The sequence below is a fragment of the Typopeltis vanoorti genome, chromosome 9, assembly GCF_054136105.1.
Source record: "Typopeltis vanoorti isolate ZY-2024b chromosome 9, IOZ_Tvanoo_1.0, whole genome shotgun sequence".
Classification (NCBI taxonomy): Eukaryota; Metazoa; Arthropoda; class Arachnida; order Uropygi; family Thelyphonidae; genus Typopeltis; species Typopeltis vanoorti.
Window position 1 is genome coordinate 9,611,895 of NC_143557.1, and position 17,672 is coordinate 9,629,566.

Genomic DNA, 17,672 nt, shown 5'->3' on the forward strand with positions numbered 1-17,672 from the left:
GATTAGCCTAATGAGCCAGACTCTCAAAATATTTCTAAAAATTATTTGTAACAGAATATACCAAAAACGTGATGATCTCATTAGTGAACCTCAGTTTGGTTTCAGAAATGACCCAGGAACAAGAGAAGCACTTTTTTGCTCACATATCTTAGTACAAAGATGCAGAGAACAAATTGACCTTTATATTTTTTTATTGATTTTGAAAAAAAGGCTTTTTTGACAAGGTCCAGAAAAATAAACTTATAAACATCTTAGAACAACTAGGCATAGATGATAAGGATGTTAGAATTATTAAAAATCTCTAGTGGGGCCAGATTGGCCCCACTAGAGATGTCCTGATGTTTGTTAGAACAGACATCAGGATAAGCAAATATTAAAATTGAAAGAGGAGTGAAACAAGGATGTGCACCATCTCCACCTGTTCAGAATCTACTCAAGAAGTCTTATTTCTCAAGAACTTAGAAGGAATAAAGGAAGGAGTAATAATAAACTACCAATTAGTAAATAACTTATGCTATGATACTGCTTTAATTACAACAAATATTCAAGATCTTCAACTACTTCTAGAATATTGTCAACAAAGAAAATACAGAAATAGGCTAAAAATTTAATGCCAAAAAACACAACACTTATAATAATAAGCAAAGCTTTTCGATAACAGCTGACTTAATTCTAAATGGAAATAAAACTGAACACGTGAACAATTTCAAATACCTGTGATCCTGGTTAAATGAAATGTGAAATGAAGATAAGATCAAGAATTGAAATTGCAAAACAGTCCTTTATCAACATGAATGTTTTAACAATTTTAAACATTCCAAATGACGAAGTGCTACATATGGTTAAGTTTACTATATGGAATTGAAACATGGACATTAAATCAAATACAATAATAATAATAAACTGGAAACCATTGAAATGTGGATATTTAGAAGGATGCTCAAGATCCCATGAACAGCAAAGGTGAAGAATGAACAGGTAATGAGAATAATAAATAAAAATCGAGAATTAATAAAGATTGTGAAAAGAAGAAAACTGTCTACTTGAGACATCTAATGAGAAACCATAAATATAACATTCTCCAGGTAATACTAGAAGGTAAAATCAACAGGAAGAGAAAACCTGGAAGAAGAAAAATATCATGCCTAGACAATATAAAAAACTGGACTAATCTGAACACAGAGCTCTTAATCAGAGCCACTAAAGCCAGAAGTAAATGTGCAAAGGCAGTTGCTAAACTCTGTTAAGAAATAGCATTTAAAGAAGTTGGAACAAACTATTTGGTTTGACATAAGGAAAATATCAGGATGGATAACAGATTACTGAGAAGAGTGAAAGATAAGTGTAGTGGGAAAGGCAATCAGCATATTGCTAAGGTACGATAGTGATAAGCTGCGACAGAGAGCAAGAGTCGTGAATAGTGTGTTAGCAGAACTAGGCGAAAAGGGTGCAGAGTTTGTAAATGTGAGGGATGCATTTGTCTAAAAGTGATGGGCTGCATTTAAATAGATTTGGTGTGAGTGCTGCTAGAAGGAAATGTAATAAGTGATGTGAGATCAGAGGAAATGAAGGATCAGGAAAGAGGAGCTGATGAGAGTGAAGAGATTGTAAATAGGAACACTAGTAATGTGAGAGATAACAATGAGAACAAGAATGCAAGATGGACAGGGAAACTGGTGTTGGTGGGGGGGCAGATATGGTATAAGGAGAATGGATGTTGGAAGTTGCTGTGAAGGTGTGTATGGAGATGCTTAAAATAATGGGAAGTAGTTGAGCCTGAAGTTATATATATGTGGTAAGTTGTAATAAAGGTAACTGAGCAAGGGAAATCACAAACAATAAAGTGGCATAGGTAGGACTTGTTATACATCTAAAAATGAATTCCTGCATTTATTTAAAAATGCCAGGAGCGTCAGAAATAAATGAAATGAAATTCTTTCATTGATTGAGAATACAATAAGAACAACAAAAAAACAGAGAGAGTCAGGGCAGACAGAGGCACAGAATGAGAGTGGATGCTGGAAGAAGCAGCGAATGAGTTGGAGAGGATCAGTATAGGAATGGAATGACCTGGAATGTGAGTGGGGTAGCTGAGTCTGAAAGGATATATGAGGTGACTAGTGATAAAGGTGATTGAGCACAGGCAGGTGTGGTGAGGAAATCACAACCAATATGTGGCATGGATTGGACTGGTTATACACCTAGAAGTGAAATGCTGTGCTTATTTACAAATACCAGGATGATCAGAAATAAGGAGATGAAACTATTTTGCTTACTGAGTTTAATTTTCCCCAAAATTCTTGAAATAAGTAAAACAGGATTGGGAGAGGATGATTTTCTAATGTGAAGAGAAATGGAAGAGTATGATGTATCTTTCATGAGGGGGAGAGGATGGTGCTTCAGATGATAGCAAGGGAATTATGTCCACATAAGGTAGTGATGCAACAGGGAAATAATGAAAATGGTTTTGAGGCAGAATTGTGAGGATTGACATAAAGAGATATTTAGATGGGTGCTGCTATAAACAAGGGAATGTGAAAGGTGCTTATGAGGAAATGGATAAGCAACTTGGGTTAGTGAACAAGGGAAGAGTATTATGGGAGCATGAGTGACCATGAGGTGATCACCTGGGTGGTGACTAGCCACATGAAGATCCATATATCCATTTCTTACAGAGATCTTCATGTGGCTAGTCACATGAAGAGTCACAACTACAAAACCAATGATGATGACAAGCTTAGAAGACAGTGTGAAGCTATAGCATGACATGAAAAGTGGTAAGGAGAAAACTGCTACTTAGATCAAGAGATATTTAACAGTATCCATGTGAAATTGTTATATCTCTGTAAAGAGCCTATGCCAATTTGTTTATGTGTGTGTATGTGTGCACACTTTATGTATCCGTACTAATGCACCCTATTGTTTTCATACTGAGTGGTAAGTAAATTTAGAAGAGTTCAATCCGATTGGCAGTGACCATAACAGCGGAGATTAGTTCTGCTAACACATTCCTGGATGCTAACAATGTCAAGTTCTTTCCTAATATACTTGTTTTCATTATGATATACTGCCATTGATGTCATCTGTTTATGCTCCTAATCTTTCTCATATCTGTGGTCTCGAGTCTTTGGTAAAGTGTTTAATTTCTAACCCAGCTCTCGGAACCATTAGTTAAAATTAGTTTGAACACCCTCTTGTAAACAGCTAATTTAGAGTTTTGATTTATTTCTATCTTATTCCATATAAATTTATTCAGTTGATTTCCTACCAGTATGGTAGGAAATCAACTGAATAAATTTATAATAGACTAGTTTATTATAATAGAATAAACTGGCTTTGTTCATTCTGTTGTCTATTTCCATATTTAATTTACCATCTTCACTAAAAACTGTGTCTAAGTAGCTGAAATGAAATAAGTTCTCCATTCAGGATGCAGTTGATATAGTCAATGTTTCTGTCTATTTTCATTGTCTTTGTCTTGTTATTATTGATTTTCATACCAAATTTATTACAACAGTTGTTCACTTTAGTCAGGGAATCTTGCAGACTTGTAGTGGATTTATTTAAAAGTAAAACATTATCTGAATAAAGTAAAGAGATAAGATTAACATCTCCAATTTTATATCAGGTTTAATACTGCTTGTCTTCATAATCTGATCCATATAGATAATGAATAACAGAGAGGATAATGTGCATCCTTGTCTGACACTAGATTTAATATTAAACCATCTTCCTGTACATCCTTCGAACTGCTTACAACTCAAATAAAGACTAAGTATTGCTTGATATAATGCCTCACTGACACCATATAACTGTAGTGTTTTGAACAGCTTTCCTCTTGGCACCTTGCCAAATGCCTTTTACCAGTCTACAAAACTTAAATACAGATCCTTGTTATATTTCCACGATTTTTGAACTATTTGTCATTAAGTGAAAATCTGATCCTGACAGCCTTTATTTGGCCTGAATTCAGCTTATTCTTCACCAAGCTTCCCTTCCACAATCCTTCCTCAAATATACTTACATAAATCTTACCAGGAACACTCAGAATGGAAATACATCCATAATTCTCACATTCAGCTTTATTTACCTTTTTGTGTATCTGTATGGGTACTACGAGAGCTCATAGTACCCATACACTTCCTCTTTAACTTCCTGTGTCCACCATGGAGTTCTGATTTTTCTATCCTTACAGGCAACCTCACCACATGCCTCTCTGGCTGAATCAATTTTTTTGAATGTGTATTTTAGTGTACAGTTCAGATCTGAGAACTGCTCATCTTTTATTAGCTTTAAAACTTTCTTATGTGTTCTTCTTTTCAATATGAAATTCAATTTTATCTTGCTCAAGACCAAATGATGGTCACTTCCAATTTCAAATCCTCTGTACATTCTGGTGTCCTGCACCAGGGAGAAAACATCACTATAAACGATAACATAGTCAATGAGACTTTTTTTTATTCCTTGCCTCTTTTCCTATGTGAGTTTATGTACATTTTTATATTGGAAGGTTGTGTTAGTAATAACCAGTTCTAAACAGAAATCCAACAGGTATTTTGCCATTATTATTAGTTTTGCTCCCTTCTCGAAATTTTCCTAAAATATTTCTGTGTTCGAGACCAAATAGAAAATATTTGCGATCTTTTATCTTTAAAAGGATAAATTCATCCACTCACTGACTTGTTCTATTATTGGTGTGTTTAACTTGTACTTAATAAGTCTACTAGATTGAATACTTTATTTTTCACTAATTTCTACAAAAATTAAATGTTCATTAGTCAAGTCTTTATCACACCTCTTCTCAAAACACAAAACTTTTCATTAACTTCCATAGGAGTATGCAGTGTTTCATTATTTAACATATTTCCAATCATCCTGACAGTTTAACTGAGTATAAATATTTTTACCTTAGGAAGTTTAATTGCGAGAAGCACAAATCAGAAATTCTTACCACAGAAAAACAGTTTCTTTTATGACTTTATAAACTATGTATCAAAGAAGAGTCTCTTCATTAATGCCAATTTATAATTTCAGATTTTTCTATCACTTATTCCAAGGAAATAATTCATATCACCAGTGTTCTTGAGACAGGAAATGAAACTTTCCATTTAGCATTTCTATGATCATTGAAACAAAACATCTACTTAATATCTCCTTTTATTACTATTCACTTGTTGACAGTGTCACTTTTCCAGTGTAAGGATCCACTTTGATAAGATTCCTTTTTCGGAATCTTCTGTTAATAAATTTTGACTGTTAAGTTTTTCAAAAACTTCCTAGAAACAAAATTTACTGGTCTGCATTCTCAAACTTCCATTCTCTCTCTCTCTCTCTCTTACCCAGGTAATGAATGCTCTGTCAGCTGACAATTACTCATCAACCTTCTTGGTGAGTAGGTGGATTTGTTAAACTAAGCTGCAAGCGAGAAGTATGCAATGATGGACACATTGTCATTGTTAGTGAAAAGAGAATTTCTTTACAATGAACGACAGACATCACTACACCTAACAATTATGATAAAGAACAAATGAAATCATGACAGCTATCAGATATCTGGTAAGTGCAATCTCAAATACTTACACTTTTTAAATATAAATATCAATTTTTCATTGCACAGATTCCAAGTGCCAATCATATGTGGTTACAAATCAAAACTAATAAATTTCTAATGTACAGAAGCAAATCATAAAAAGATTCATAGTTAGGGTTGCCAGATTTTGGAAAACCAAATATGGGACATGGGTGACCAAAAGAATGATGATGCTTTATGCCATAGTTATTTGGTAGAAATAACTTTTCTTTCATTGCTGGTATTTGGTTTTAGAAAATAAGTATTAATACTTTTGGAAATGGAACTCGAAAAGCTCAATTTGTGTTTCTGAATGTTAATGTGTAATATTCAATCGTCCCCCATATTGCAGTATTCCTTTTGCAATAAAATTCCATTCTTTCGAATAATCATTGTTAAAAATGCACTTTCATTTTGGCATTGTTGAGGGATTAAGGAAAGAAACAAAATTTAATTTATCTTTGCATAATTAATAAAGAAAATTAATTTACCTTTAATTATATATTTTATGTATTAACTGAATAATACACATTCGAAAAATGCAAGATATTATTTTTTAATAATTATTAAAATAACATCCACATACTGTACTGATACTGCACATTGTCTAAATAAGAACTGTTTGAAAATAAGCAAATGCAATATATCTGTACAGAATTATAAATAAAATGCAACCAATGAAAGGGCCTATAACCGCCATAAACTGTAAACACAATTAATTTCTTTGAATTGTCAGATTTTATTGCTTATAAATCAATTTAAGTTGGATTATTTGAAAAGAATATTGAAAATTCTAATTCCTTAACATAATATTTATAATTTTTGCTTTTCATGAAAAGTACGGGACCTTAGGCTGTCCCTTCAAGTACAGTATGGAACAACAAAATTCGACGTAAAATACAGGATGTCTGGCAAACCTATTCATAGTTGTAAGTTATGATTAAATTCTTCACATATTTAGAAAGTCAAAAGACTGAATAAGATAGGTGTCAAATGGATGAATGAAGAGATTAAGCAAAAATATCTGGAAGAAGATACTTTGGGATGCAGCATGAGATGAATAAGGATAACTATCAGTTGCACAAACATTATAAAGAGCAGGACAGAAATGTTGCTCAGTTTCTCAGGACAGCAAAACTGCTGTCCTGAGAAAAGTCAAAAATTGTCCAAAGTCACTTAAACACAGAATACACAACACACTCAATATGTTTCACATTCAAAATTGAAATGACGCTGAAAAAAATGGTGCATATCACACTGTTTCGTATATCCAAATTCGAAATGGAATTTAGGAAAACGAACAGCTTAATATACACGTATGTTTCAGACTAAATATTTGGATAGATCAGTGTTTCTGAAACTTCAGATATCCATGTACCCCTTCTTTATTTTCATTATTACCAATTACCTTATCAAAATAATAATAATAATAAATAAAAATATATTTCATTGTAAATGTCTGTTTTTTTTTTTAATTTAGATGTATATTTAAACAAAAAAAAAAAAAAAAAAGATTTATTTTTAATAGAACACAATTTATAAAGATACTATACATTAATAATTAAGGGGGATACAAATCCCTTGTGGTTCAACTGCCAATAAGCAAAACTCTAAGATCAAGAACTACGAATCTATGAGTTTCATATATACCGAAAAACTATCTTACAAACATAGTATATCTTACCAATATACAAACACACCTTTATGGCATTCATATAGTAAAGGTATGTAAGTTCTTTTCACTTAAACCTGATTATCTTCCAGGTCTACCTACTCACTGATGAGACCTCAAAAAAGGTTGAAACCAGTCTGGGTAGTAACCTCTCCTCATAATGTAATTACACTATTACATCCCCTAGGGATTGTGTTTTTACATTATGAGAAAATATCAAGGATAGTGAGGGAGCTTGCTCCACCTTTGCTTCGAGTTGCCTTGGTGTTGTACTACCAAGTGGTCATTTACACTTGGATTCACCGATAGTTTTTCGGTATATATGAAACTCAGATTCGTAGTTCTCGATCTTAGAGTTTTGCTTACTGGCAGTTGAACAACAAGGGATTTGTATCCCGTTAATTATTATTAAGGTTGCCAGAAAAATAGCCATTTGGCTTTCAATTGATGTTTGATACTATACATTTTTACTTAATATAAATAATTTATCATCAATGAGAGGAGTGAAATTGCTTATTTCTATATCTGTTATATTGCTCTCTTTTGTACGTTTTATAAATCCAGTCTTTAACCAATGATCTATACTTCTTCTTCTCTCTTCCATCATCTATGGTGATGATGATGAGGCCGAATGAACTCTTTCCACTTCTGTCTGTCTCGGGAGAGTCTGAACAATTCTGTCCAGTTTGGTGTCGCTTGTTGTGATTTAGTTTTCAGGTCCTCTTTTATTTTGTCTATCCATCTAATTCTGGGCTGTCCTTTGGATCTTTTACCTTCCATCATTGTATTCAGGGCTTTAGATGGTAGTCTTTATGTTTCCATTCTGGTTACATGGCCAAACCATCGCAGTCTTCTTTCTTGGATTTTGTCTATTATTGTTATTTCTTGTTTTAGTCGTTTCCTTATGTATTTGTTTCTTAGTCGATCCAGCAGTGATACTCCAAGTAATCTTCTTAGCCAACCCATTTCAGTAACTAATAATTTTTTCTCTTCAGCCTTTTTGAGATTCCAGCATTCACTTCCATAGAGGAGTATTGGGAGGACCATTGTTTCATAGATTCTTACTTTTGTTACTTGTTTGGTGTCTCTTGACTTCCATATTTTATTAAGTCGTCCAAAAGTTTGGGATGCTTGACTGATTCGTTTGCTTATATCTTTTATAATTTCACCATTGTGCTCAATAACTCCTCCAAGGTAGGTGAAGTTTTCTACCTGCTCTAGATTCTTACTATCAGTTTCAATTTTCAGATTTGTGCTTTTTTTTTCTATTTGCATAATTTTTGTTTTGTCTATATTCATGTTTAATCCAGATTTTATACACTCCTCCTTTATTTTATCAGAAATTCGCTGTAGATTTTCTTCTGTGCTTGCAAGTAATGCAATGTCGTCTGCAAATTTTAAATTTGTCACATTTTTCCTATATATTTTGATTCCAGAGTCTTCATTGTTTAAGGCCTTAATGGTTGCTTCTTCCAGTGTAAGATTGAACAGGTTTGGTGACAGATTGCATCCCTGTCTTACTCTGCTCTCTGTGTGGAACCAGTTGGTTAAGGTGTCCTCCATTCATACTGCACTTTCAGATTTCTCATACAGATTCTTTATTATTCTTATGGTTTTGTTGGGAATTCCAAATTCTTCCATAGTTCTCTTCTACGGATTGAATCAAATTCCTGACGAAAGTCAATGAAATTTATGTAGTAACTTTGGTTGTACTCTAGTGTCTTTTCTATTAGCTGTCTTAAGGTGAATAGTTGATCAATTGTGCTTTGTCCTGGTCTGAAACCAGCTTGTTCTTCGCCTATTGCCAGTTCAATATGTGGCTTAATTTGTTTTTGGAGTACTTTCGTAAAAACCTTACTTGAAATACTGAGGAGGCTAATGCCTCTGTAATTATTGCATTCTGTTTTATCTCCTTTCTTGTATATAGGAGTTATGACTGATTTGGTCCAATCAGTAGGCACTGCTTCATTTTTGTAGATCCTTTCAAATAATGTTTTTAATGGTTCCAAAAGTTGTTCCTTTCCTGCTTTTAAGAATTCTGCATTTATTTGATCAATGCCAGGTGCTTTCCTAGTTTTGAGTTTTTCTATGCTGTGTGCTATTATTTCTTCGGTAAAGATATTTGTTTCCACTTTCATCTCAGTGGCTGGAATCATAATATCCTGGGAGCTGTTTTTATTATATAAATCTTTGAAGTATTCTTCCCATTTGGCCATTCTTTTTGTTTTACTTTCAATTAGTTGTCCTGCCTTGTTTTTGATCATTATAATTTTTGTTGTCCGTGTCTTACTAATTTGGTCTATTTGTTTATATAATCCCTGAAGGTTATTTTCTTTTGATAGCTTTACTGCCATTTTGCATTTTTCTTCTAACCAGTTATTCTTGTCTCTTTTAATTAATTTTTTAATTTCTCTGGTTAATCTATTATATTCATTTCTGTTATAGTTTCATGCTTTTCCTTTGATCGCTTAACTTTTTTACTATCTCTTTCTGTGTAACCTATTGTTTTTTCTGCCGAATTTAATATTATTTCCTTTAATTTGCACAAATGTTCTTTGATGTTTATATTCTGTTTTGGTAGTTCCTTCAGGTTTTTATCCAGTTCTAGTTGATATTTTCTTAGAATATTGTTGTCTTGTAGTTTTTTTACATTCAATCACCATTTGACTATAAAAGTGCTTCCAGATTTTAACTTTATTCTTAGGTTTGCAAATACTAGCTTATAGTCTGATCCACAATCTGCAGTTTAGGATACTTGATTTCCATCTTTGGTTTACAATAATATAGTCCAGTGGTGTTCAACCTTTTTTACTATGCGAGCTACTTTTCTATAAAAAGTTATTCGGCGATCTACTCTCTTATATAGATCACGTTCCCCCAACCTGATATCTGAATACACACAAATAAACAACTAAAAAAATATACACAACTAAAAACTTTATTTCTGTATTTAAAAATTTATTTATCACTTTTACTTATTTTAATACAACAACAAAAAAAAATATATTGGAATAAAATATTTATTTCTCTATTTTGGAAAACCAAAGTTAGAAAAAACAACAGATTGATTACAAACTCACAAGTTACAGGAAATGCCAGTTGATTAAAAAAAAAAAAAAAGAAAGAAAAGTTAATGTGGAATTTGGCATTGTTTGGACCTCGCAATATTTACATAGTCAAGTTGATAATGAAGAAGTGGCCAATCGCAGACAATCATCCAAATGATCGTTTGTAATTTGGTTTCTTAATTGATTTTTTATGATGGTCATATTTGAAAAAGCGGATTCTGACAAGTATGTCGATCCGAAACACGACAGAATTTTTTCGCACAATATCAGTTAATATTAGGAATTTTTCATGTGTATACTTCCAAATGACTTCATTGTTTATTGATTTTAAAGGTAAACTATTCTGAATGTTTATTATACTTAACATGTCAATTAAATTTTTATCTCTACCTTGTAACTCTAAATTTAAACTGCTTAATTTCTTACAGAAATCTAATAAAAATGGTAAGTGCAACAACCATTTTTTATCACTCAAATGTGGATAAATATCTCCTTTTTCATCAATAAAATTTTTTATATCGTTAATTAATACAAGAAATCTTTCTAAAAACTGACTTCTGCTGAGCCAGCGAACATTACTGTACAACAGAAGTTCCCTATCATCATTTGTCTGTAATTTAAATAACCGCCGTTGCAGGGCTTTTCCTTGAACAGAATTTACAATTTTTAATGTAATATCCAAAACATCTTTTGTGTTTAATCTTTTACTACACAGTACTTGTTGGTGAATAATACAGTGGTACATTAAAAAATCTGGATATTTGTCATCGTTTTTACATAATGAAATGAAGCCTGATTTATTACCTATCATTGCAGGAGCACCATCAGTAGTAATAGACACAAGTTTAAAAAGCAGAAGTTTGTATTGTTTCACAAATTCATCAAATGCCAAAAAAATGTCTTCTCCCATAATCCTTCCCAATAATGGTATAATTTTCAAAAGTTCTTCTTTACTTGGATAATTTTGAAATACCATTAACTGAGCAATATCAGTGAAGTCGTTTGATTTATCAAATTGTAATGAAAATTTATCATTATTTTAGTTTCTGTCTGAAATTAAATTCCAGTTTAATCTCAGACACACTGGTGAATGTCTGAGATTAAACTGGCCTGGAAACCTTTCTCCGGCAATTGGAACTCTTCCTTTCGGCAATTTGAAACCTTGTCTGCAGCCTAGAAGTAGTCTCTTTCTAGCGACGTCTTGAACCGAGAAGCTCCTTTCTGGAAGCGAAAAACTCTTCTCTCAAGCAAGATGGATCCGGGCAGTCTCTCTGACAGCAATTCTGGAACTGGGACCCCATCTGCTTGCTTCAGTCCCTTTTTATTAGGCCTCCTGTGAGACCTCGCATGCAGTTTGGCAACCCCCAAAGAATCAGTATGAGTCTTTCATCTTAAGTTTCAAGTTCGGCACACCTTTTGTTCTCCTCCGCTTTCTTTCGATTGTAAGTTGCCAGCCATCGGAAAGTTGTCTGAACTCTTTCTGACTGACTTCGGAAATTTTTACACTTAGAGCCTGCAAGCCTTTCTCATACATACAAGTTTCAATAACAATCTTTCTAATACCACCATGTACAGCTTCGGTAACAAAAACATTGCCTTTGTTTTTAACACTCTAACATATTATTAAAGCAGTATATACAGTTAGCTTCAAAAGAGTTATTTACAAAAACGTCTAATACAAACTATACCGAAACAAACAAAGTTTTTTTTTTTTTCCCAATATTCACATGGGACTTAACCTAAGTAAAAAAATCAATGTAATGTGCTTTGGAATTTTTAATATTTAAGCCACAATCACTTTGCTTATAATCGTATTCACTCGGCTCGCTGTTTGACTTCCACTGATCCAAATTAATTCATTTATCCAGACTTATAAGAAAATTACTGACTTGACAATTTTAACGAAAAATAAATAAACAATAGCAATACACTTAAAGCGAATTAAAAATAATACAAAATAATGATAAATAAAATATTATGTTTTCAGTTTTAATTAAATCTGTAAGTAAGGTGGAATATACAAGAGATCGACCGGTCGATTGCAATCGACAGGCTGAACACCCCTGATATAGTCTATCGTATTCTTGGTTTGTCTGTCTGGTGATATCCATATCCATTTTCTTTGGGGTTTTGGATGTTTAAAGAGAGTGTTAGTTATTATTAGTCTATTATTTGAGCAGAAGTTTAGCAGTCTTTTGCCACGTTCGTTGCTTTCTGCATACCCGAACTTTCCAATTACTCTTGGCCAGGTATTCCAGTCTTTGTCTACTTTTGCATTTACGTCCCCCATTACAATTAGGAGATCTTGACTTGATGTCTGCTGTACTGCTTTTTGCAAATCTATATAGAACTCCTCAATGTCTTCTTCTGATGATGTCGAAGTTGGTGAGTATACTTGAATAATAGTTAGTGATCCGATTGATGTTTTAAATCTTGCTTTAATTATCCTAGGTGAGATAGGATTGTAGGACAATAGAGAGTTTTCAGCCTCTGGTTTTAATATAAGTGCTACTCATCCTTGGTGTTTGTTGTCCTCCCTGCATGAAGTTAAGATTTTGTACTGTCCATGGTGGAATTCTCCTTTACCAGTCAATCTGGTTTTGCAGAGTCCAATCACTTCCCATTGGTAATTGTCTAATTCACACAGTAGTATTTCCAATGCTCCTTCCTGGTGAAGAGTTCTTACATTCCACGTTCCTATGCTTGTTATATTTTTCCTGTCTATTAAGTGATGTTTTGTTAAAATAGAATATTTTTCGCCTTCACTATCTTGGTTCCCTAATAGTGGGCGCGACCCTTGTTTGACTGGGTGATGGTCGAGCCACATGTATCTCTAGGATGGTTAGAGTTCATTCGGTTTCAATGATTAAGTTTTCGTCAAGTGTCAACTACAACACGCTGACCTGAATTCAGCCGCTTTTTTTTAGTAGATAGTGGAAACTACAGTTTGAGAGGAAAGAGTCACCCCCTCACCCTTGAGTTGCTCTAATAGCACCCAGAGGGGAGTAAGAAGTAAGAGAGAGTAGAAGACCAGTCTCCAGATATGATATACCAAGTGTATATTGTATAAAGTAAGATCAGGTCAAGCCTGGGTATCTCAGGTTTGCCATGCCCGTACTCACCAATGTGAACCCCTGAGAACATACTTATATGATCCATAATTAAGAATTTGAAAGCTAAAAAATTATCGTACTTACTTGAATATAACTCGCACTTTTCCCCCAAAATTAAAGCTAAAAAATTGTGATGAGAGATATATGCGGGATTTTCGGAAACTCAAGTTTTCAGAAAAAAAAACTGAAAATGGATATGACTTACCAAGAAGCTTCTATTCTCCATCACTTCTATCCTCGAGAACGGTTTCCTTGTGTGCAACATCAAAGTTATCTACCCAAATAGAGTCATCTTCTTTCCCATTATATCAAGCAAAAATTACCAGTAATTTAAGACTTGAGATACGTAATGAACAATCCTTCACAAATTACTAATGAGAAGTGAAAGATGTGTGCGATTGTAGGCCAATAGAGAAAGAGCAGCTATTAAGAAATGCATATGATTGGTGTGGTGTTAACAAAAGATCGAGCGACCCAAACAAAAAGCAAGCTGACAATTGAATGGAAATGCTAATTCTCTTAAACCGATTTCCATAATATCTGAAATATATTCACTATATATTTCTTGGTTTTCACACATTCATAACGGGGTAGTGTAAACAAAACCATATGTTGCACCGGCAACATGTGATTTTGCTTGAGTCTATACAGCAGTTTCTGTTGGAGGGGAGATGTGATTCATTAGTTAGTGTTTATATTCCCAGTTGTCTCTAAATGCACTATTTGTTGGGAAATATATTACATAGTCTGCAAATGTCTGTGAACCTTATTCAGTGACATGATAAAACTAAGTGTTTTTCGTGTTTCTTTCTGCAGTATAGTTGCTGTTGTGGAGGGCGAATTGTCTACTGCAGGGAGCGAGTTATCGCTCCAACGTGAAAGTCGGGGCGATAGTGACTCACAATTTGAGTAGGGGAATTCATGCATAATATAATTTAATATATAGACTATAAAAGTTTATGAAATTGACATCGTATGATACTTTATGGGTCGTTTCCATAAGTATCTAATAAGTGGGTTCTAAAATGTTTAGTTTTAGTATGTATGACTATAATTTTTTTATTAATAAAATATAATAAGCACATATTTAACTGTCAATGGGAAATGGCGCTTTTTTATTTGGTAAACTAAACGCTGTATCTTTGTAAAATATATTGTTGCCGTAATACGGCTGAACGAGAAGCATGAGGCAGGATGCTTTCATGATACACCCTGTTGACAGGTGTATCATAGAATTAGGCCTAATTTACACATGTATTACTTGTAGTAATACATGTGTAAATTAGGCCTAACTCGACGCATATACACCACTCCAAGCAATGAAAAATCAACCGCATTACTGACTATAGTCACCACATTAATGACTTCATTTATCCTAGGTATGTCTTATCATCACATATACCATCAATATAATTAAACTTCAGCAACAACTAATAATGTAAACAAGAGAACTGATAATTATCCGACATTAACTAACCACCTGCGCGAAATTTTAGATAATTTTATACGACTATAATACAGTTTAAAAAAAATTATTTATATTCAAAAAGTTTCATCTTTATTAATATATCAAATTTTTTATATTAAAATATTAAATTACTAAATAAAAATTTCCATTTAATTTTGTTTCTTAAATAAAAATATTCTATTTATAAAAGTATCATAAATAAAAATATTCTATTTATAAGAGAATAAAATTTTCTCTATGAAATTGGATCTAAATGTTTCTGTCCCAGGGATTATCAAAATAAAAATAATTATTTCGAGCTTATATAATTAGAATAAAATATAATTATCTTTATAAATATGTATATATAAATTTAATATTTTTTTAAATATATGATATATCCAATTAAATTATTATTATTATTTTTTTTAAAAATTTTTTTCTGCCTCCAGCATAATTGTAACATAAACGCTATGTTTTACACCCTTTTGCTTTTCCGCCTATGGCATTCGCCCATTCCGTCCCTGATCACTACTTGTTTTAAAGGAATGTTCCAGGGAGTTGATGGTAGCCTTTATTACACACATGCACTTATTATAGTACAATACACAACACTTTTATGTTATAATCTATACACTTGTATTATTTCACTATAAACAAAGAGTAAAATTAGTTAAGAAATATAATAAAACAGACCTACAAATTTCTTCACCACAATGAATATTAAGTGTATTAATATCTTAATGCTTTTGATGTTTTTATTAGTACATTTAGAATATATGCATTTCATTTTACTGACTAAAAGATCTCTCATAAAGCCTCTATACACAGCAGAACAAATCTTTTGGTATTTGCTAAGTTATATTAAAGCACTCTCTCTATAACCAAGAGAGGGTGCTTTAATATAATAGTATTCTGAATCAAACTATAAACTGACCTTCGCTCTATTATTATTATCAGTACTACAAGAATGGGCAGTGGTTACTTTTCTTGTAGGACTACTGAATTCAAATTTAATCTGCTGGACTTGCTTTTTCAGTTCCTCTAACTTCAGGAGTATTTTTTCTTGGGAATGTTCCAGGTGTGCAAATCTATCTTCTTTCTAAAGAGTGTTATATCAAAAAAAAACATCATAAAAAGATTCAGAGCACAACCATTTTGTAATATAAATAACTTTGATTTAATTCTGGGCAAAAAAATATCCTGAATTAATAATACTTGATTTATTTTCAATTTCATATTTAAACTTATATTTGGCCAGTGTTGTCAGAAGTTGATGGATCAAACTTTGCAGCAAATGGACTTCCTGGCATTGAAATTTGTGTAAGTCTGGAGGGATGGGGGTTTTCATACCCTGGTACAAGACCATAACTTTGCTACAACAACATGAAGTGGCTAATATGGAAAAAGCCAAACAAATTCTTATGTTTGGCTTCTAGAGAAAGATGCACAGATTATCAAAATCGTTTGCCCAACTACAGATTTCTATTTTGATTATTAAAAAAAGGTATCAACAAAAATACGCAAATGCCTGACTAATTATTATTATTATTAAAACAAGACCTCATGGAGTCAAAGACTCATCTAGGAGGTCCTTTTATCTCACACACATCTCATCATACCGGGTCTTAAACACATTCAAACTCCTTGCAGACACCACACTCTCAGGTAAGGCATTCCAATCATTCACAACTCTGCACGAAAAAAACCTGCCTCTCACTCCCCTACTCACACCCTCTTTATACAGTTTCCAGGTATGACCTCTGGTTCTCCCCTGATCTCCCACTATTCTCTGTAGAACTTCTCCACCATTGATCCTATAACAACCCCTTACCAACTTGTAGGTCTCTATCATATCTCCCCTCTTCCTTCTCTCCACTAGACTCTGCAAATTACATCTTTTCAATCTTTCCTCATACTCGACATTCCAGAGGTCAGAAACTACCTTAGTCAGTCGCCTTTGCACCCTTTCCAACATCTCTTCATCCTTCTGAAAACCAGGTGACCAAATCTGGGCACAATAGTCCATGTGTGGCCTAATCAAAGCCTTATACAATGGAACAAGAATCTCCCTACTTCTACACGTCAGTGTCTTCCTCATCATTCCCAGAAGTCTTTGTGTTGTCTTCACAATTTTGGCGATGTGTCCCCTAAATTTTAGATCCTTATCCACTATCACTCCCAGATCTCTTATTTCCTCTACTTCCAACAATATATTCTCACCAAGCATAAATTCTGCATCCCATCTTTGTTTTCCAAATTTTAAAACCTTACATTTTGCAACATTGAACTCGCATCCCCATTTGCTTGCCCAATCACTCAATTTATTCAAGTCTTCTTGCAAGGCCACAACATCTTCACTACTCTTTATGGTTCGTCCCAACTTTGCATCATCTGCAAACAACTGAATATCTCCATCCAAATCTTCGCCAATATCATTAATATACAAGTTAAATAGTAATGGCCCTAAAACAGATCCCTGAGGATCTGTTTTAGGGTCATTTCCTTTTCCTGGATATTGCACCCCCATACACAACTTGTTGATACCTATCAGATAGCCAGTCTCCAATCCAATGCACTAATCTAATATCCAACCCCATCTGCTCTAGTTTGACTGTCAACTTATCATGAGGTACTCTATCAAAAGCTTTTGCAAAATCCAAGTATATTACTGTGTATCCTTCTCCTCTGTCCAAGGAAGCAGTCACTTTATTGTAATAAGTAAGTAGATTACTAAAACACGACCTCCCTTTAGCAAATCCATGCTGTCCATCAAAGATTATACCATTGTTGTCAACCCAAC

The 17,672-nt window shown here is 33.3% G+C and overlaps 1 protein-coding gene across 1 annotated transcript in view; it reads right to left on the reverse strand.

Moving 5' to 3' along the window:
- The window catches only part of AIMP2 (aaRS-interacting multifunctional protein 2), an 87,612-nt gene that overhangs the window by 55,294 nt on the left and 14,646 nt on the right, over positions 1-17,672 (reverse strand). Inside the window, exon 2 of the mRNA XM_090398376.1 lies at positions 15,807-15,971. Within this exon, the coding sequence (XP_090254502.1) occupies positions 15,807-15,971 (165 nt within the window). The remainder of the gene's footprint in view (positions 1-15,806; positions 15,972-17,672) is intronic.